The following is a 20,768-nucleotide window of genomic DNA, read 5'->3' as shown; positions in this document are numbered from 1 at the left end:
TTCAGCTCAACCCGAAAAATTTAGCTCCAACCTCAGCCTCTCTTTAGGCCTAAAATTTGTGCATGTGGGAAACACGTGTGTAGATTTTTTGTGGGTGTGCGAAATACGTGTGTGATTTTATGTATGTACGAAACACGTGCTTGAACTATTTTCGAAATAATATTTTTTTCAAGGTTGGGAAATTATTCGTAGACTGACACGTTAGCGGGATGTATTTTAATTATTAATGTGTGACTTTTTGTTAGAGTTAAAAAAAATTTAAACTAATTAAAGGTTATAAAAAGAAATTACATTAAAAGAAATATTAAAAAAAAAAATAGAACAAGATCCTAGTTGTTGGATTTTATCCAACGGCTAGGGATTGCCCCAACATGACAGTTGGGGACATCCTCAGCTGACCCTTAATTAAGGGTCTGTTGGGGCCTTCAGCCGACCCTTAATTAAGGGTCTGTTGGGGCCTTCAGCCGACCCTTAATTAAGGGTCGGTTGGGGCTGGACTTGGGGTCTGGGGCTAGAAATTCAAATTTCTAGCCTTGGGGGCTAAGACAGGTTGAAGTTGGAGTTACTCTTAGAGGTTATATCTATTGGGACACTCCGTTGTTAGATATTCGGGGTTAACAGATTATAACAGAATCTTTTCCGAGTGTTCGTTTATTTATAACTTGTATAAATATTATAGCGGTATTTCGTTTTTATATATCATCTTATCGACAACAACTATATTTTCTTTGTGGGTGTAGTGTCACCATCAACATTGACTTGTATATATTATAGATGCCCTTATTCTTCATTTTCTTATATTATTGGCAACAATATTTTCTTATATTATTGGTAGTGATATTTTCTTTGAGGATGTGAGACCAACGACAACTTATACTTATAGATAGATTATAGAGGCCTTCATTCTTTATTTTCTCTTATCGGATATAGTTATAGAATATTCTGTAGATTATAGAGGCCTTCATTCTTTACTTTCTCGTATCGGGATAGTTATAGATTTGTTGGGTCATGTGGTATGATGGCAACTCGGTAAATTTATTGTCCAATACTTTCGTATTTCAGAATTTGTCTTAGAGTATAAATTTGATGAGGGAAGATGAAACATATGTGTCATCTTATTCTATGGTTGCACATATTAGTGTTTAACTTCATTTTCACTTCATAATAGTATAGATTCTGTAGAAGAATTAGGGATACGAATGGTTGGATCAAGTTTGTTTATAGTGTTTAGCATATTGACTTTTGTTAAATGTAGTGAGGTTGTAATTTCAGAAATGATATCGGTTTTCTCAAGTTCAGAGTTGGTACATAAAACTGGGCAGAAAAATGTAAGAAGTTACTTGTACTTTTAGTAGATGGTCAGACTCTAAGCATCATAGTGGTTGCCTAGAACGGGGTCACGAAATTATTTTATCAAGGGTTCAATGTATTATCTACACATTGTGAGATTTATTTTCGGATTTTGATTTTGGTATGCACTACCGTAGATAATAATTTAAAAATTGTTTTAGTGGTTGAGTTATGTACATTTTTTTTTTTTGTTAAGAGTTGAGTTATGTGCATAGAATAGGATACCCTAGTAAACAAACAAGCAAACTCGCCACAATAACTAAACATAAGTACTTTTATCATTATTTATGTTATTTATTTCATACATAAAATTAACATAATCATATAGATAGATATTTTTAATTAATTTACACTTTTCCTAACCTAATCAAAATATTTTACTGGCACAAAAACATCAGAACAAATCAGCAGCAGTAGTAGTAGTAGTAATATCAGTGGTGTGGTGATAATCCAAAGGCAATCCAACTTGATGAGTAACATTCTTGGCTGCAACTTCTTGATCTTGAATATTAACACCTTCATCAAATAACCATTTCTCAAGCAATGAAAGAGGAACTACTTGGTTCACATGATGGGTATTTTCTAAATTTGGTTTTCTTTCATGGTAGAAAAAGTTTGATTCAGATTGATGAGAAACATAATCATCTGGAGTAGTTGATGAAGAATCAAAACTCAAAAATGATTCCAAATTAGCATCTGGTGATAAAATTTCATTATTATTTTGACTACCCATTTTTCCACCCCAATTGAATTTATGAGTAGTACTATTTTCTGATGAAGATCTTGTATGTTCTTTAGATATTGTTGTTAATGATTCATTATTTTTCCACCCAAGTAACCATCTTGAAATGTTATCAGTGTTTGATATATAAGATGTAATATTTGTTGGTTGGAGTACTTGTGATTTCATTTTGATCATGATATTTGAATTATCAAAACTACTTCCATTAGATGATGATGAAACTGATGAGGACTTCAATTGATGAATTTGATCATCATCAATAATTTCAGGATTAATACTTGGTGATGATGAAAAGCCATTAATGGGTTGTTTTGGATCATGAGATAAAGCCTCATAAAGAGCTTGTCTTGCCATATCAACATCAGTTTGAAGCCTTCTTTCCCACTGACCTTTTGAAATTTTAGAATTTTGTTGTATATTTGAAGAAGATGATAATCCACAATTTTTGCTTCTATTTTCATCATGATCAAGTCCTGTTTGATCATAATTAGCCTTTTCTAGCTTCTTTTTCAAATGGGTGTTCCAGTAATTCTTGATATCATTGTCTGTTCTCTCTGGGAGGTAAGAGGCTATAGCTGCCCACCTGAACCAAAAGCAAAAAAAATTAGGGTTTTTAAGATACAATCTCTGCCTGCGCCCTAAGAAACGAACCCAACTGTTAAGTTTCTGATCATCTAACTCAAAACCGGCCAACCGTCAGTGAACAGAGAGGTCCTAGATATTATACTTTTGGTTACTAGATAGGCTTTTTTCAACGTGGGACTATCTCGCACCAACTAAAATGTTTTTTTCTCATTTGTTTTATACACTTACCTATTACCAAGAAGAGCTTGAAGATGAATGATCATGGATTCTTCTTGATCAGTAAATTCACCCCTCCTGATCCCAGGTCTAAGGTAATTAGTCCATCTAAGTCTGCAACTTTTACTGCATCTAAATAAACCTGAAAACAATTTAAAAATCTATATAGTTGAGTAAACAAGTTATGATGATGAGTAGTACTAATTAAAATTGTTTATTATATAACCAAAATCTAATGAAATTAAACAAAAGAAAAGGAATTAGGGTTTGACCTGTTTTGGTAGGAACAGACCTCCAATTTCCAGGACCATGTTCTTGAATATAAGAGACTAGAAGTATATCTTCTTCTGGTGTCCAAGGACCTTTTTTCATTCCAATTTTATCACAGCAAGGTGGTCTTCCCATTTTTTTTCCTTTTTCTATCTCTCTCTATAATTCTTAATTTGGATATAAAACTATTGTATAAGTTGATCTTGTTTTTCCTAGAAAAAGAAACTAGTGAGTCAACAACTAAGGTAGCTAGCTGAGATATATAGAAGCGTCCAAGAGGACATGATTACCATGTCTATTATTTATATATATATATATATATATATATATATATATAGAGAGAGAGAGAGAGAGAGAGAGAGAGAGAGAGAGAGAGAGAGAGAGATGAGGCTCATCCCCAAGAGTCAATTCAATACAGCAAAGAGCATTTAAATCCTTCAAGGTTAAAAGTCAACACTGCCAAGTAGCCACTTCTTCTGTCTTCACATAACCCCATGGCATTCAATGTCCTTCCCCCAAGTAATACAATATGAATGCACCTTCTATTCTTTGGGCTTTATGGTTATAAACTTATGAAGGAATGAAAGTATATATCTTCAATGGAAATATGAAGGAATGAAAGTATATATCTTCAATGGAAATATGAAGGAATGAAAGTATATATCTTCAATGGAAATTTAGAACCATAGAGAAATTGGCGAGTTTTGATCTCCATGTAATAATAGTTTTATATTTTTTCTTTGTTCGAATTCTTGTAGATGACGACTTCTCATCGTCCTTGTTTTTCAATAAAATTACAATTATTTAAAAGAAAACAGTAATACAATATGAATTTGTGTGAGCATCGGTCAGTTACTGACTATTTTCCAGTCGAAATCAAATAAAATTCGATTTATTAAGCTTGGTCTATTTTGGTTCGGTTTTGTTCGATTCGGTTGGTAGGTCCAATCAATTCAAAGTAGTAAATACTTTTAAAAACTTAAATATTCTTAAACCCATTAAGAAACAAATTGTTGGATTCGAATTAATGTGTGGGTTTGCTGAAATGAAAACCCCTTCAACTAGCGCCAAAGTGATGATGACAGAATGTCTCTTTCTGGAAATCGTCCAATAAATCATCCTTGTTAACCTTTGAGTTACTGTTCTTCTTTGTCGTCGGTGAGGCTCATCCCCAAGAGTCAATACAATATTGTTCTTCTCTATGTCGCTTCAATCGTCCAATAAATATCCGAGACAATCGCCCAATAAATAAGTTCAGTGTTACAGGTTAAAAATAAAAGAAAATTTAAAAGTTAAGGATCAGATCTATTTTCAGACACAACCAGTATTATTTATATTGCCTTGCATCGAGGGGGGGGGGGGGGGGTAAATCACCAACTTAATGGCAAGATTGTTAATTGAATCTGATATGGCAAGCAGATATTTAGCACTATACGACCTTCCGTTGAGACGACATTTCTCTCGGGCAGAAAGATCAAGGGGTAGAGCATACTTCTGCAGATTTCTCATTCTAGAGCTTAGGTTGAAAATTGTCTCAGGTCCACCCTTTTAGTCTTTAAGTCATGACAAAGTTCAAGGTGTCTAGAGACTCGTGCGAACTATCAATTGTATGTATTGATTTAGTAATTTCAAACTTAATGAAAATCATCTGAACCACACCAATCTTATTTGTCGAGAAATTGTCATATCGAATAGAAATATGAGTTAATTCCTACTCGGCCCCCTACTTTGTGACCAGCTTTCTTTATGGTCTCCTATTTTCCGTAAATTCAAATATGACCCACTTTTTTAATGTAAATGTGATGGAGACCATCTTCCTATTGGGCCTCACGGTCAAGAAGCTACATTAGCGTAGTTTCTATAATTAAGTATTTAGGGTTTCCATAATTATGAGTTTTAGCAATCAAGGAAAGTATTATTAGTAGTTATCTTATTTCCTAATTTGAGTCTATCTAGAGGTTTCTAAGTTCCTATAAAAGAAAGTCAGGTCTGTCCTTGTTATTGAGATCAGAGAATATTATCAACCAAGTTTATTATTAATCAAGTTATTAATCAAGTTTATTGTTTATCGTTATTTTATCAGTTTTATTTCGTTAGTTTAGTTTATTAACAATGGTGGATTCCATTACTTTTACGCTTCCGCAACAATCTACATCAGCTGGTATTCAGAGCTTCAAGAATCTGGGAACAGATAAATTTTTTTTAGATACTTCTCATCTTGAATGTTGGAAAAATCTTCCGCGTTTAGGTTGGGATCCTTTTAGAGATGCACAACAACTCTATGTTGATCGAAAAGATCAAAACAAAATTAATGTTGTTTCCAAAATTCCTATGTTTGATTATCAATATCATATAGATTTTTGGATTCAACAGATGGAGGATTGGTTTATAAGCCAAAAGGTTCGTGATGAAGATAAGGTTTTTATTCTTGAACAACACTTGTCTACAAGAGTGTATGAAAAATACAACGAAATGCAATGGAAACTCGTTAATGAAGGAAAATCGTTCGTAGATGATTGGAATAAAGTGAAAAGTATTTTTCGATATGCTTTTTTTCCTTTACATGAATACTTATCTTTTATAGAATCTCAAATCCAATCGAACAAATTATTACCCGAAATTCCTTCGACTACCATGGTCAATATTATTGAAGGAGAGGTTTTTGATAAAAAAAATCCTAGTTTTTCAATAATGGAGGAAGAAAATTTCGATGAGACAGATCAAGAAGAAGAAATTCAACTGACTAACACAAGCTCGAATAAGTTGTTTGTTCCATATATGATTCCGGGAGACGAATTAGTTGTGTCGAATCATAAAATACTTTCTCCTCCATTGATTTCTTCATGGCTTTCAACTTCAAAGAATCATACAAACCCTAATTATTCAAGTATTGTTCATCGTCCCTTAACCCTACTGGAGAAGAATAAAAATACTCATCACTGTTTTGTTTGTCCGGTGGAGACACTAACTAAATTAATTACAGTGGCGGAGGAAACCGTAGTTCCTGTATATGTGACCTCTTTCGTCAAACTAAAAGACGACGGGCGATGTCGCGATTTACTAGACGTATCTACGTTGGTTTTGCTTTTGGGAGTATCTTGGCAATATATGTTTCACATTATAATTGGTGATATTGTCAATATTTTTCTTCTTCGGATTTTCAGCAATTTTCGTGAAAAGTGGGAACTAAGGATTGCCTTCAAACTTGTCGACGAAGTTACCTTCAACATCGCTGATATATATCCTCATTACTTGGACGATCCGCTTTATGACAACACCAACTTGGGGGCAAGTTGTTCCGCAGCGGGGGAGTATGATGGAGACCATCTTCCTATTGGGCCTCACGGCCATGATGATAGTGGGCCTCACGGTCAAGAAGCTACATTAGCGTAGTTTCTATAATTAAGTATTTAGGGTTTCCATAATTATGAGTTTTAGCAATCAAGGAAAGTATTATTAGTAGTTATCTTATTTCCTAATTTGAGTCTATCTAGAAGTTTCTAAGTTCCTATAAAAGAAAGTCAGGTCTGTCCTTGTTATTGAGATCAGAGAATATTATCAACCAAGTTTATTATTAATCAAGTTATTAATCAAGTTTATTGTTTATCGTTATTTTATCAGTTTTATTTCGTTAGTTTAGTTTATTAACAATGGTGGATTTCATTACTTTTACGCTTCCGCAACAATCTACATCAAAATGTCAGAACTACCCTTTCTATAAATATTTTTTCAAAATAAAATTAAATAAAAAACATGAATTTCCACCTCACTTCCCTTTCCATCACACATCTCTCTCAACGTCACCTCTCTCCAACTCACCACTCTCTTCTCCTACGAAGGTCGTCGGGTAGAAAATTTCTGGCCGGCAATCTTCAAAAATTGAATAAAAATAAAAATTTCTCTCTCCAAGTCACCTATCTCTTCTCCGGCAAGGATGTGTGGTGGAGAGAGATGTGTGGTGGAGAGAGATGTGTGGTGGAAAGGGAAGTGAGGTGGAAATTCATGTTTTTAATTTTATTTTATTTTGAAAAAATATCTATAAAAAGGTTATTTCTGACATTTACATTAAAAAAAGGGGTCGTATTTGAATTTACGGAAAATAGAAGGTCATAATGGAAGCTGATCAAAAAGTAGGGGACTAAATAGGAATTAACTCTAGAAATATTCATGACAAATAGCTATCTAATAGATAGTACTACTAGATTGATTATAAAGAGCATGTTGAGAAGCCATGACCAAGGATGGAAGGACTTATCAAGAAGGTCCACTTTTCAATAATGAAAATCATAGCTTCTTAAACATTGAAGACTTTTCCTTTCCTATCTTAGGTTGGCGGAAATAAATCCTTGAATATCAAAGCAATGGTCCATGATCGAACTGGTGAAGTATAAGCTGGTTAAATATAATTCATTGGGAACATAGACAGGACCACCCATCTCAATAGTAGTAAATGTGATATAGAGGGAAGGGCTAAAAGCCCCCGCGCATAATTGTTGTAGGCCTCTGGACTATACAGTATACACATGACCTCCTCACTTAATCGGAGAACCCTACAACAATTATGTCGGGGCCTTTAGCCCCTCCTAGAAATATACAAAGCCTTAAATTTATTTTTCAATAATTAAATAAAGATGATATAGTAAGATAGAACAATCATGTTTATATACGACAAATTTTGTTCAATATTTGTTATTAGAGGATATTAAGTGTGCAATCGGCCTATCTCCCCATTGTAATCGGCTATTAGCGGAGTAATTAATTTCCCCATACTTTTTTTTTATTAAACCATAATTCCATTCATAAGTGATAACAATCACAAGATTACATGGTAGGTATTTTATTCCTATAAAAACTACATGAGAGTTACATAAGTAAAGTTCACATAACTTTCGAATGTAAAGTGCTTCATGAAGGGAAAGGAATTGACAAGACACCGTCTCAAAGAAAAGACCCTAAAGATCGAAAAAAGAGATCCTTAAGATCGAGAATGAAAAGACCCTAAAGGTCACAGATTAAAGATCCTATAAGATCAACGGTAATAAAATAATACTAATAAGATGAAGTTGTATGATGATACTAAAATTAATACCAATCCGATGAAATATTACTTTGTCAAATCCCGTCGTGTGATTTATTCTTTTAACCCGGATCTTCGTAGTTGTTCATGTACGAACCAGATCCGAAATCCATCTTCCCTTCTCCACGAATCACAACAGTGTATAGGTCGACTTTGAAACCTTTAATTTGATTAGTGTCTCTCATGATCATCTTCACCGATGGTATGAAACCAATCCATGTCTCTCTCAAAGAGAAAGAGTAATTTCAAACTTAAACCTAAGACATAGAAAACTTAAAAAGAATTTCATCCCATTCAAAACAGAAGGGGACTCCGGCGAAGGAAGGGGCTCCTTCACTGGAAAAACAACCAAAACAAAGATCTCTCTCTAGAAAACGGTTACTGGAGTTTCTCTCTCTCTAGCTTCTTCTCTCCCCACTTTGCGTAATTTCCCCATACTTATTAAGTGGGATCCCCTCAATAAGATTTTACCGCCCATTAATTTTAATTGATCTCACCTTACTAGTAATTGATCTGCCCATTAGTAATAGTTTCTTAAAAGAGTTTCAGTAATACTGTAGTAGTTGATCTCCTCTTAATTGTAATTAATCTCCTCTTAATTGTAACTAATCTCGTGTTGGTAATTTTTTTTTTTTTTTTTTTGAACCATTGGAAACATATCCATTCATAAGTGATAAAATCACGATTTACATGGACGATAATTGTTTTTTTCTCTCCTATGAAAACTTCACGAGAGTTGCATACCTTTAAATGCACAAGTGCCTCATGAAGGGAAAGAAATTGGACTAGACACAGACACAAAGGATCCTAAAGATCCGAGAAAAGAACCCCCGAAGGATTGACAAAAGGACCCTAAAGATCCGACTAAAAAGACCCTGAAGACCGACTAAAGAAAATAAAGAAAATACAAAATAGGAATAAACTAACAGAACCACTGTTGATATCTCCGGAGAATCGTCAAATGTCGCCGGAAAACCACCACCGTTGTTACAAAACTAGTACTAAAATAGCCACCCTAGTCTTTACCGGAAAAACCGTCGTCTCCAACGAAAAAACTGTTTTCATCACCGGAAAAACCGTCTTCATCGTCGGAAAACCACCGCCATCTCCGGAGAACCTCCCCGCCGCCAATACAACCACCCTAGTTGTTGAAAACACCCACTAGTTGTATCAGAAATGCAGGCACAATCGTTATCTGACAATTGAGTCTCTGGATCCCTAATATTATCCCCTTTATCATTCAAATACGCAGTTCTTCGATCCTCAATCGCTTGAATTGGCATCAAAACCTTCAATCTCACACTAGATACAAATAATCCTGAAAACCCTTTATACCTTCTATCATTCGAATCCGTCAAATTCACAAACCCTAAGTTCGAATAAGATGGTAAGGCAACGCTAGCAGATTCAAATCCTGGCGAAGATATTAGAAGTGGTTTGATTCTGATTGAAGACAAGATAATAACTTAAATAATCGAGATAGAAAAATTAAAGAGAAATGGGTAGGCTCTGTTTTGATTAATTTGAGGAGTAATCCGATAATCGGCCAACTTCAACTCTAGGTTTCTTTGTGGAGAATAAAATGGTTGTCTATTTCTATCTTTATTTATCTCATTAAATCATATAGAAATAGATAAGAGTTAGAGAGGGAGAGAAAAGATTAAGGGATAGAGAAGAAAACAGTTGGTGTTCTGTTTATTGGGACTAAAAAGGAAAGAATCCGGCGAAGGGAATACCCTTCGCCGGAGAAGTACCAAGATTACAAGATTAGAAGCAACAAACGGTTACCAGTCGCACAGTTCCTCTCCAAACGGTTACCATCTAAACTTGTTAGAATAGACTAATTTATTGACTCTTATCTCGTGTTGGTAATTGATCCCTTAGTAATTGGCTCTCGTTAGTAATTAATCTCTCGTTAATAATTGACCAGGTCCCACAGCTTCATATGGGTGCAATGAATATCCTTTTGGCTAACGCCTTATAATTACACATAACTATTTGTTCATTTGTCGACATCGATATTGGGAGTTTTTTTGTTAAGTTCGATATTGAGAGTGAATGAGAGAACATATCATGCCTTGAAGGACAATTAAATTTTAAAAATAGTCTTGAAGGACAATTTTAAAGACACTCCCCTTTTCTAAGTCAAATATACCCTTTGTTTATCTAAAAATACCAGGAAACCCTAAAATCTCAAATTCTAATAAACATTAACGACTGAAAGAGAGAAACGACCGTGGGTTATTTGGCGATTTCTTCGAGCTGGTTGAAGTCGATTCTTGCTATAAGATCATAAATATATTTTAGGTTTTGGTGATTAAATTTCTTTCTTTGTTGTTTGAATATGATTTTGAGGGGGTTGAGTTAAGTTTTTGGTGAATAATTTTAGAGAGAGAAGTTGTAATTTCCAATTTTTGAATCTTTAGTGATGAAGTAATTTTTTTACTATGTTAGTTCTGATGTTTTGTCAGTTTTGATGTTTTGTTCAAACTTATTTGTTGGATTGGTATGGAAGTTGTGGAAGTATAGTTGATGGAAAGAATGTGTTTGATAAAATGCTTGAAAGAGATGTTGTAGCTTGGAATGCAATGTTAATTGGTATACAATATTGGGTTGGTTGAAATAGCTATAAAGTTGTTTGATGAAATGTCTGCGAGAAATGTTTCTTCTTCGATAATCATGATAGGTGCTTATGTTCAAATTGGGAATTTCACGAAAGCTCTGGAAGTTTTTCGAAGAAATATAAAAGGATGGTGCTAGAGCTCAGCAAGGTGTTTGCAAGGCTTTGCAAGGTGTTTGCAAGGCTCTGCAAGGAATATGCAAGGTGTTTGCAAGGCTATGCAAAGTGTCTGCAAGGCTATGCAAGGTGTTTACAAGGCTATGCAAGGTGTTTGCAAATGTTTTCCAAGTTCTAGCAAAACTTTGGAAACTTTTCTCTTGATTGATCAAAATCACTTGAAATAACCATGAACTTTATTCACATCATGTTCGTCTTCATTTTACGGCGGTTCGGGGGCAGAGCCCCCTTTTTTTTGAAAAATTTAAATTTATCTTTATATTGTAACTATTGTCGACTTTCTTTTTTTTAAAAAATTTAAATTTAAGGTTGTTTGGGAGTCTGCTCGTCGCTTCTACGTTTCTGATGAGTCCCCTCTCTTACATCGTCTTAGCAAAGATAAGGTGGTTGAGCTTGTTGGCTCTGTTGCCGCCGAGTAGGGTGTTAGGGAAGACCTTCCTTTCGGTGACGACGAGTGGGAGGGTGAAGCCACTGCTTCCTTGATTCCAGTTGATGATGATTCTGACAAAGGCTCTGATACAAGTTGTCGAAATTTGGACTTATATTGAATGCGCTAAGTCATGCACGTTAGTGTTGCTTGCTCTGCTGGTGAATTGTATGGTTGCTTGTAAGGCCTGGATTCTAACTCCTGTACGACTGAGTTCATTCCCTAATCTCCAAGGGATGTCGTGTAATCCGTCTGATATGAAGGATGTCGATGCTTTGGAATCAGTCTCCACTATATCACGTGGAAATCCTAGATCTTGTGCTAAATCTAAACCCGACGCCACCGCCATTAACTCACTGTGAATAGCCGATTTGGCTAGAAGCTTCTTAACTTAGTTCCTAGGTTTTCTCCTTCACTGTTTTTGCTATTGTTATCGTCGATGCATGTGTGTCTGTGTAGGCACCGTCAACATTCATTTTGATGGTACCATGTTGAAGAGGGATCCATTCATAGATATGCAAAACATTGTAATTAGTAGTTTGAGATGGTTGAGGAAATGGATACCTGTGTTCTCTCTGAGCATTGAGGAAGATTTGTTGAGGAGTCCATGATTGATGAATAAGGAGTAATTAGAAAACAGAGTAGGGATAGAATATAAATGATGGAAGGAGACTAAATCTCAATAATTAAGCTTCCTTAAAGAGGAAAAAGAAGAAAAACGATACAATACTTGGTGGTAATCGTTCAAAACCGAACAGAATCGCTAAAAGAAACTGTCGCCACCGTGATAAAAGGTGGTGCCGGAAAGGGAAAAAAATGGCTTCGCCTCATAGCGATTTTTCCCCTCCTTTAACCTCTCATGGGTAGGCCCATACTAGGCTCACCAACTAAACACCTAAATCTTTGACACGTTACATGTTGTATGTGGTTAAGGCCAATCACACGTGACGGTTGGTATGATACAAAGATTTCCATGTGAAAGTAGAGTGTAAAAGTCAACTCTACCCCATATGATTGGAGACAGTAGTTAGGGTTTGGTGTAGGTAATGTGAACTGATGGTCCCACCAATCTATACATACTGGGCCTCGGCCCACTAAAATAACCAAATATGCATGTGACATCATGTATGTTGCATGGAGATACAATGAAAAGAGCCATGTCCCTAAGCGTGACCACCTCAGGATTCCCGAGTGTAAATACTAAATAGAATATGTGTGGTGGTAGTATGTGTGGTGGTAGTATGTGTGGTGGGAACTGAAATGATTTTCGGCCTGATCGGGCAAGATTTAAAGAGAGAATAGTCATGTTTCGTAAAGTATTAAAACAACAATACCAATAATGCAAAAGTTATGTTATTTCTTACCTACAGAAAAGGTTATAAATCTTGGAGAAGTTTAACACTATTTATTACCGAAAAAACAAATAGTTATTTTAATTACTTTTCTTATCGCTTTGTTCAATCAATCAAGTCGGTGTCTTGTGGTCCCATTATCTTGTGTGGAGGTGGTTTAGGGCTATAGGAGACATGGACCAATTTTTAAAACCGATAAAGATGGTTATAGTGGTCCATGGTTATTGTTGATTTGGTATTGTACTAAAAAGAACGGCGGGCATTTAATAGTAACGGGCCTGGCTCGCCTTGCTTGAACATAGTCTAAAAATAAAATTATCTCTAGGATCACAAGAAAGTGAAGATTGTTTCTCAACAAAAAAAAAAAAAAAAAAGTGAAGATTGTATTGTGATTAAAGTGGCAACAACAAGCCAGGATCTAGTGAAAGATTGACCAAAACTAGGCTCTCGTTTACTTTTAATAATAGTAACAAATGCAACATAGAAATTGAACTTTAGATACTTTTAATAATAACAAAGGTAGAGAGACGTCTAACCTAAAAACCAATAGATACTTTTACTAGTACTAGTTATAAAAGGGTAATACCCCTAGAAACATACATATATACAGCTTACAAAGATCACCTACAAATATATTGTATGACTAGTCTACACAAGGTTGAATCTATTGCTTAAGACCTAATTTCAACACTTCCAAGTATTCAACCTCATTGCAACAAAAAAAATGTATTCAACATCAGGAACCACGATATTTCTTTCTTGACTCTTCCGCTATTAACACTCATATTTCTTACAAAAATCAAGACTAAGGTGCTGTTTGTTTTTTCAAAAATTTCAGATCTGAAATCTGAATTGGAGCCAATTCAGATTTCAGATGTTTGTTTTTTTTATTTTACAAAATCTGAAATTTGGGCTGAATGATTACATGTCTGAATGGGCTGAATAAGGAACCAATTATTTTAGACTTCAAAACAAATCTGAAATGGATTCCTACCATCTGAAAACATCTGAATGACTTATATACCCCCACAAATTTAAGGAAAATGTTTCTCTGTCCACATATTCATCTCTGTTACTGCCACCACCACCACCACCACCGCCGCCGCCACCACCACCACCACCATCAACATCAACATCAACGACCACCACTAACGCCACTTTCTTCAACTCGAAAATTTCACAGTGTAGTTCACAAAGAAGGGAAAACAAATATGATCTTTCTCAAAATAAAAGAATAATCACATCAAAGTTTCAAGATTAAGATCAGATCGAGGTTGTGATGGTGACTTTCGAAGCATTTTCCTCCATCTCGGTTCTTCACTATCTCTGTTTCGGCAACTTGTATTCTGATGAAGGGGCAGCTGCAAGCTCGAGATCTCCTTCTAGGGTTTTGAGAACGAAAGTTAGGGTTTGAGAGTGTGCAGTTGGTGCTTGTGCTCTTCTATTAGGGTTTGAGAAAGAAATGATGGCTGTTAGGATTTGAGAGAAGATGATATGAGTTTTAGGGTTTTGAGTTTGGTAGGAGATAGGCTGCTAAGGTTTTGAGTTTGGGAGAGAAGGGCTGCTAGGGTTTGAGTTTGAGAGGTTAAATAAGTTTTAATATTAGGGGTAAGGGTAGAAACGTCAATTGCTATTTCCAGACCTATGGTTTCAGATGGAAAAACAAACACTTTATTTCAGTTTTTTCAGATTCAGTATTTTCAGATTCAACTTTTTCAGATTCAGTTTTTCAGATTCAGACTCCATAAAAAAAACAAACAGCACCTAAATTATGAACCTATAATTTGAGTAGTAGTCAAGAGAATCGTTAATCTCATCTTCTGATTCTTCATCTACACTTACCTTAAGCTTAGAAAGATTAAAAGAATCACCCTTACCTTGTGATGTTTCAACATCTACATCTAAAACTACATCAGACTTAAGAGGAAGATTACCTCTTGCTCTCAAGTGTAAGCATCGATCGATTTGATTTTCTAACCATTGTAACCTCTTCTCAAATTTTAACACTGCAAAATGCATAAGTCGAGCATCGACTTGAGCAACACTAGCACAAGAACGAAGCAAAATATAGTAGTCAGCATGAGCTACGTAAACTAGGTTACCTTCGTCTTTCTTTCTTACGTAATGAAGATAATCGAATCTCTTGAGGTTGACCCTTGTAGGTATATAGCAGAACCCACTTTCTTCCATGTTTGATTTTAGCCGTTTGAGGGCTGTTTTCTTGTCAGTTCCTAATGAAGATTTGGAACAGAATGGAGGGTTTTGATCTTCTTGCGAACTTGGAGAAGGGTTATCATCATCAGATTTGCTATCGACTGGAGAACTACTACTACTACTATACTCGGGTTTTGTAGGTTTTATGTCATCCATGGACAAATCTGCAGCGTATTCTTGGTTGCCGTAATTACTGCTTCCAGTTCCTGCTTCTGCTGGTTCTTTAGAACCCTGAAACAGAAAGTAGAGTTCTGAGAATCTACATCTGTGCATAAATATATCTATTGGTATTAACTGTACAATCTCGAAATAACAAACTTAAAACAATAAGGTGAAGCAATAGAAGCATTCAAGATTGACTTGTATCCAAAACCTAAAAATGTATTCCTCATAATTATGCATACTTGAAGAGTGAAAAGAGACAATATACAGCAAATGGCAGATTAAAGTCATTAATTAAATAAAGTGTGGAATCCGAGCTTTTCACCCAAAACATCTCGAACTGAATCGAGTAATTACTTTTCGTTAAACCAAAGTAAATTTCACAAGGTGAAGAGTAATGGTTGTTCATAAAAGAGTAACAACATCAGCTGTGTATATGCATTGGCTTTCCTCAAATCCTTCAACAAAATGAAAACCAGAAATTGCTAGAAAGGTGACACATAAGCTTTTTCTCAGAGCTAAAGAAAACAAATCTTATTGGGGTAGTTTTTCTTTTAACAGATCAGGTCTTTTGACAAAGATGATAATAATCTTTTATTCCAACTTCCATGTTGATACTTGCATCACTAAAAACATTCATGTGTGTCTCATATAATTCTCGGCTTGCCTAAATCTCCAAATAGATTTTGTAGATGAACTTTGGTTAGTAAATATTTTTGTTTGGTTAGTAAATAGAACTAAGCACTTGACGATGTTTTTTTTGTATTTTTACCCCGCAACTAACACAATCTGCTAGAACTTAGGCAGCCTAAAGTGAAACATATGTAGCTTAAAGTGAAACATATGTAGCTTAAAGTGAAACATATAGATGGTCCTAAGACTCTGAAGATACAGGTAGCTATCTCTGGCTAGAGGAATTATAACATACCTCTTCGTTCTCATAGATTTCCCAAAGATCTTTGATTAAATCATTTTCACGGTTATCTCCACCAGGTGGATCTGGTCCACCGAACAAATCCCTACAGTATTTGAGATAGGTCGGTAAGTCCCTTAAATATTCTGTCAGCAAGAGAGAAAATAATCAAGAAGATTCATGGTCATCAAAATTAACACTTGGATTGACAACATAATACAGCTCACAAAACAACTAGATTGCCGAAAATTTGTGCATTATAATTACTCAAAGGTTGTTACCTGGAGAGTCACGAGTTTTTTCATATGATGCTTCAAGGTGAGAAAGTAGTTGCGCCGTATCCAACTCAGGATTCTGATTATGTAATGAGTCTCTAACTGTCTTTGTACTTGTATTATGCAACTTGGTAGCACCATCACTCTTCTTACCAGACTTAACTTTTGGGTCTGGAAGCTGAGAACACTTTTTAGCACTAATCTCCTTTTTCGGGGGCATGCCTGTTACTTTATGTTTCTTTACTTGGTGACTCGAAGAAGAAACATCAACACCAGAAAACTTCTCTTCCCACTTTCCAAAACCATTTATATTGTACAAAATCCTTATAGCTACCATAAGAATTGACATCACGCAAACACGCGATGGAATCCTGTTCTGATTAGCCGACAACCACAATTCTGGAGGCATCGACCATTGATATATCAAAGATGCACATGGAAGAATCTTTTCCACCGGAAGTAGGAGCTGTTTAAGCAGGCGGCGAGATATAGCCTCGAAGTTCACTGGAGGAAGTTCCAAACTTACACGCTGAGCAATAGAACCTGACAGTGACTCCACCATCTTTGAATCGACAACTTGAGAAGGCTTAAACATGAATTTTGTACTTAATGGAAAGTTGGTATTTGATGAATCAATTTTGAGGAAAGCATTCAAATACGGGAGCTTATTCTCAAGTGACCACTTTACTATGTCTGTTGGTAGGATGGCCTCCCTCGCAATATGACAAGCCAGAAAAGAGACCGCCAAAGAATATGAAAGTGGTATTTTCTTTTTCAAAGATCTCAACCAAATTATAACTGCCCTTTGCCCATGTCTGTTATGAAGTTCGTGTCTGTGTTCCCAACGACGGATTTTGCTATCAACGCCTGCAAGGAATGATCCACAAGGTGTCTAGTAAATAATGCCCAGGTCTAGAGTTTTCGCAATGCTGATCAATTCAATAAAGTAATCACTCAAACTTAATGTAATTCTACCAGAGTTTTAGCCAAATTACAAGAAGAGAAGATATAATACTGTTTAATTAGTGGTTACCTTCTTTCTGTATCTCTGAATCCTCAATAATTTTGTCTGCCCAATGTTCATCAAAGACCCCACAAACACTAACAAATCTTAACCAAATCACCCCAGACAACCCACAAATCAAAGGATTAGCACCAAATTCTTCAACCAAAGCCTGACACTGAAATTGAATCATAAGTTGGATTCCCATAATGTACCTTAATCTAAGTTCAGATGCGAAATCTTCCGGATTTTGAGAAGAAACCCTAAAACTACCAAAATCATCAGGTTTAGAAGGTCCCCGATCATTGTTTTCTTGTTTCATTTTATCCTGATTCTCAAATTTATATAACTCAGTTTTGATAGTTCTACGTTGAGATTGTGAGTAGATTCCTTTATGATTATCATCATAGTTACAATAATCTTCATCAGCAACACCAGTTTCAACCATATCGGGAGATTGAACTTCACACTCTTTGCAATAGTAATATCCATCAATACACTCGAACTCTGAATGACCACAATTATGGCATAACACTTTCTCCATCATATCTAAATAAACTAGTTTCAGTCACAGTTGTCTTCAAAACCCTAAAATCTTCCATTAGGGTTTATGCACTACCATCTACGAAAACTCCGTCGCTTTTCATCAATGAGTACGAGAGAGAGAGAGAGAGAGAGAGAGAGGGAGAGAGAGAGAGATATCTTCATCGATTTTCCTCCTTGAACCCGGAGATATAAGCGCCTCTCATTCCAACCAAAGGCGCCCCATATTTTGGTTTCACAAAATCTGGTTATTTAGCAAATTGTACAAGACCCTCTTCTTTTTAGTGCCTTTTCACTTTGAGCGGAGCGGCGAGCAGTAAACCCTAGAGAGAGAGAGAAGATGGTTCAGAGGCTCACTTATCGTTCAAGGCATAGCTATGCCACCAAATCAAACCAGACACGGGTCGTCAAAACCCCTGGTTTGTTTTCTTCTATTAGCTCTGATTTCAAACGTTCAATTATCAATTTTGATTATGTTATTACTGATAACTACCAAACCCTAGAATTCTAATTTGGATCTTGAATGTAGTTTCTTTTATCAATTTTGTTTCAGTTCATAATATAGTTTGTGTGATTGGGTATCAGGTGGAAAGCTTGTTTATCAACGAACCAAGAAGAGAGCAAGTGGACCTAAATGCCCTGTTACTGGAAAGAGAATCCAAGGGGTAAGATTTACGCATCTCTGTTTTTTGTAAGATCTCGTATCCGAAGTGGGTATCGAATTCAATAAAATGTACTTGATATTGCTTTTTTGTACTTCAAATTCATGTTCGCGTACTCTTTCATTTCCAGGATTATCTGATAATATATGTCTAAGTTCGTTACTTTGTTGAGAACAAGATCCCTATGACCTAGGTTTTTGCTTTTGTCGAATCAGGCATTCGTTCGGTGTCATATAGGTTCTTTTGTCATTAATTTTTGCAGGGCAATTGATTTATGAACGAGGTTTCAATCTACTTAAAAAATTGAAACTTTTCTCTTGCGCACTAATTTAAGTAGGAGTTAGATTGAGTTGGGTCCTCAAATGCTTAGCTTAGGACATCGTTTATTCTTTAAGTTTATTGAATTTCATTCAGTGGTGCAGATTGAACTTCTACATGTTTTAGGATCGGATTGTCGTGATTTTCATTTTGTATGAAACTTAAAAGCCTCAATAACTTGATTATGTGCACTATAGATCCGTAGAAGATCCTTAGTCTGTCTTTTATTTCGAAATTAAACGAACTCGTTTATCTTCATGGTTGTTAAGTTGATCATTTCAATTTGTTGATCAAAGGCCTTGAATTATTTTGATGCTCTTTTACTCTATTAGTGCTCTTCAATTTGATGATTTTTTAGTGTCTCATCTTCTAGTACATCAATGTATGTGTCTATGCATCTTCTCTCGAACTTGAATGGTCCACTATTTTAGCACTTTAAGCCTCACATTTATCCTAAAGAAGGTTTGCTATTTGTATGCAGATTCCTCACTCGAGACCTGCTGAGTACAAGAGGTCTAGATTATCTAGAAACAGGAGAACTGTGAATCGAGCATATGGTGGGGTATTGTCTGGAAGTGCAGTCAGGGAAAGGTAATTTCTTGTATCCCATGCAGTAAGGTGGTATTTGTTGTTTTCTCATTGCTTGAATCTGACTAGTCTGAATCTAAATTTTCTCTCTCTAATCAATCCAAAATATACCCACATTAGCAATTCAGATTGACAATACATCACGAGTCAAACAATAAACAACCTGATATCTGGCTCGAGTCATTCCAGACCTCGAGCTAGATTTCATATCTTGGGAAAAAACAAACACCACCCATCTCTGAAGTTAAACGCTCAGATTTAATCTTATATTGTTGGAAAATCTGTGTAGGATCATACGAGCCTTTTTGGTTGAAGAGCAGAAAATCGTGAAGAAGGTATTGAAGATCCAGAAGGCAAAGGAGAAGGTTTCCACAAAGAACTAGAAGTTATTAGTTTTGGTTGTTGATGACGAAAACCCTCGAGAAAATTATGGTCAGGTGCTTGTAGTGTGATTTACATTTTGAAATAGTTGGTCATTTTATTTTTCTTCAATTGATTATGGGGCTTCAATTTCTACTGTCTTCTTCATTCCCAGTGACAGATCTATTAGCTGGATTTTGTTTTTAAGTACTTAAATACAATTTAATCAGATTGTGTGGGTTTATATATTTTGCAATGGAGATGTCAAATTGGTTAATTTCTGTTTAAATAAGCTATTACAAACTCCAAAGTCAAAGGTCAGAATAGAACCATAGTGAAGTTTATCTTCTTGCCACTAGCTAAGGAAGGAGCCTTGTGGGTTTTCTATGAAGATAGGGCAACTCAGACTCATGTTGAATATATGAGATTCAAAAAGGAGTTGTTTTTGTATGGTCGTGACTGTCGTTTAGGGGGAACAAAAACAAAATTGTACCCAATTTTGAAGAGAAACGAAATATGTTTTCTTCATCTCCGACCACCAAACTTGTGTCGTTTCCTGACAAAGGGAGAGAGGGAGGACCCCTTTGCGTGAGATAAAGAGGGAGAGAAATGATGGTGTTCGGAGGAAGTGGAGGTGGTCGAAGGTGGTAGACGGAAAAGAGGAGAGGGAGGAGAGAAATGATGGTGTTGGGAGGAAGTGGAAGAGGTCGAAGGTGGTAGACGGAAAAGAGGAGAGGGAGGAGAGAAATGATGGTCTTGGGAGGAATGGAGGTGGTCGGAGGTGGTAGACGGAAAAGAGGAGAAAAATTCGAAAAAAAAAATTAAAAGTTGTTTGCAATGGTCGTTGTCAGTGACCAACCAGAATTGTCAGTGACAAACCAGAATGTGGAAAGACCAACTAGAATGTAGAAAAA

The 20,768-nt window shown here is 35.7% G+C and overlaps 3 protein-coding genes across 6 annotated transcripts; 1 reads left to right on the top strand and 2 right to left on the bottom strand.

Moving 5' to 3' along the window:
* Nucleotides 1-1,658: 1,658 nt before the first annotated feature.
* Nucleotides 1,659-3,562, bottom strand: LOC147547849 (myb-related protein 306-like). The gene is made up of 3 exons (XM_086669020.1): nucleotides 3,166-3,562; nucleotides 2,906-3,035; nucleotides 1,659-2,675 (listed from the first exon to the last, which is right to left on the bottom strand). The coding sequence occupies exons 1-3, from the start codon at nucleotides 3,296-3,298 to the stop codon at nucleotides 1,745-1,747; spliced, it is 1,194 nt and encodes a 397-aa protein (XP_086525146.1). The 5' UTR covers nucleotides 3,299-3,562; the 3' UTR covers nucleotides 1,659-1,744.
* Nucleotides 3,563-13,297: 9,735 nt separating this feature from the next.
* LOC147547848 (TATA box-binding protein-associated factor RNA polymerase I subunit B-like) lies at nucleotides 13,298-18,283 on the bottom strand. 4 transcript variants are annotated; one of them, XM_086667638.1, is made up of 6 exons: nucleotides 17,414-18,040; nucleotides 16,387-17,247; nucleotides 16,121-16,251; nucleotides 14,919-15,261; nucleotides 14,581-14,822; nucleotides 13,298-13,621 (listed from the first exon to the last, which is right to left on the bottom strand). In XM_086667638.1, the coding sequence occupies exons 1-5, from the start codon at nucleotides 17,928-17,930 to the stop codon at nucleotides 14,581-14,583; spliced, it is 2,094 nt and encodes a 697-aa protein (XP_086523764.1). In that variant the 5' UTR covers nucleotides 17,931-18,040; the 3' UTR covers nucleotides 13,298-13,621. The 4 variants fall into 4 exon arrangements, with proteins under 4 accessions (XP_086523764.1, XP_086523762.1, XP_086523765.1 ...); XM_086667639.1 differs by lacking the exon at nucleotides 13,298-13,621 and adding an exon at nucleotides 13,756-14,458 and having other exon boundaries at nucleotides 14,751-14,822; XM_086667636.1 differs by having other exon boundaries at nucleotides 14,581-15,261; nucleotides 17,414-18,283.
* LOC147547847 (large ribosomal subunit protein eL34-like) lies at nucleotides 18,210-20,102 on the top strand. Its single transcript, XM_086667640.1, has 4 exons — nucleotides 18,210-18,345; nucleotides 18,512-18,591; nucleotides 19,388-19,497; nucleotides 19,784-20,102. The coding sequence occupies exons 1-4, from the start codon at nucleotides 18,267-18,269 to the stop codon at nucleotides 19,875-19,877; spliced, it is 363 nt and encodes a 120-aa protein (XP_086523766.1). The 5' UTR covers nucleotides 18,210-18,266; the 3' UTR covers nucleotides 19,878-20,102.
* The last annotated feature ends 666 nt before the right edge of the window (nucleotides 20,103-20,768 follow it).

This window comes from Eschscholzia californica, unplaced genomic scaffold (assembly GCF_041429995.1).
Source record: "Eschscholzia californica isolate CP2 unplaced genomic scaffold, dmEscCali1.0.p SCAF_3, whole genome shotgun sequence".
Taxonomy (NCBI): domain Eukaryota; kingdom Viridiplantae; phylum Streptophyta; class Magnoliopsida; order Ranunculales; family Papaveraceae; genus Eschscholzia; species Eschscholzia californica.
The sequence above is the reverse complement of the archived record's forward strand: the minus strand, read 5'-3'. Positions and strand labels throughout refer to the sequence as shown.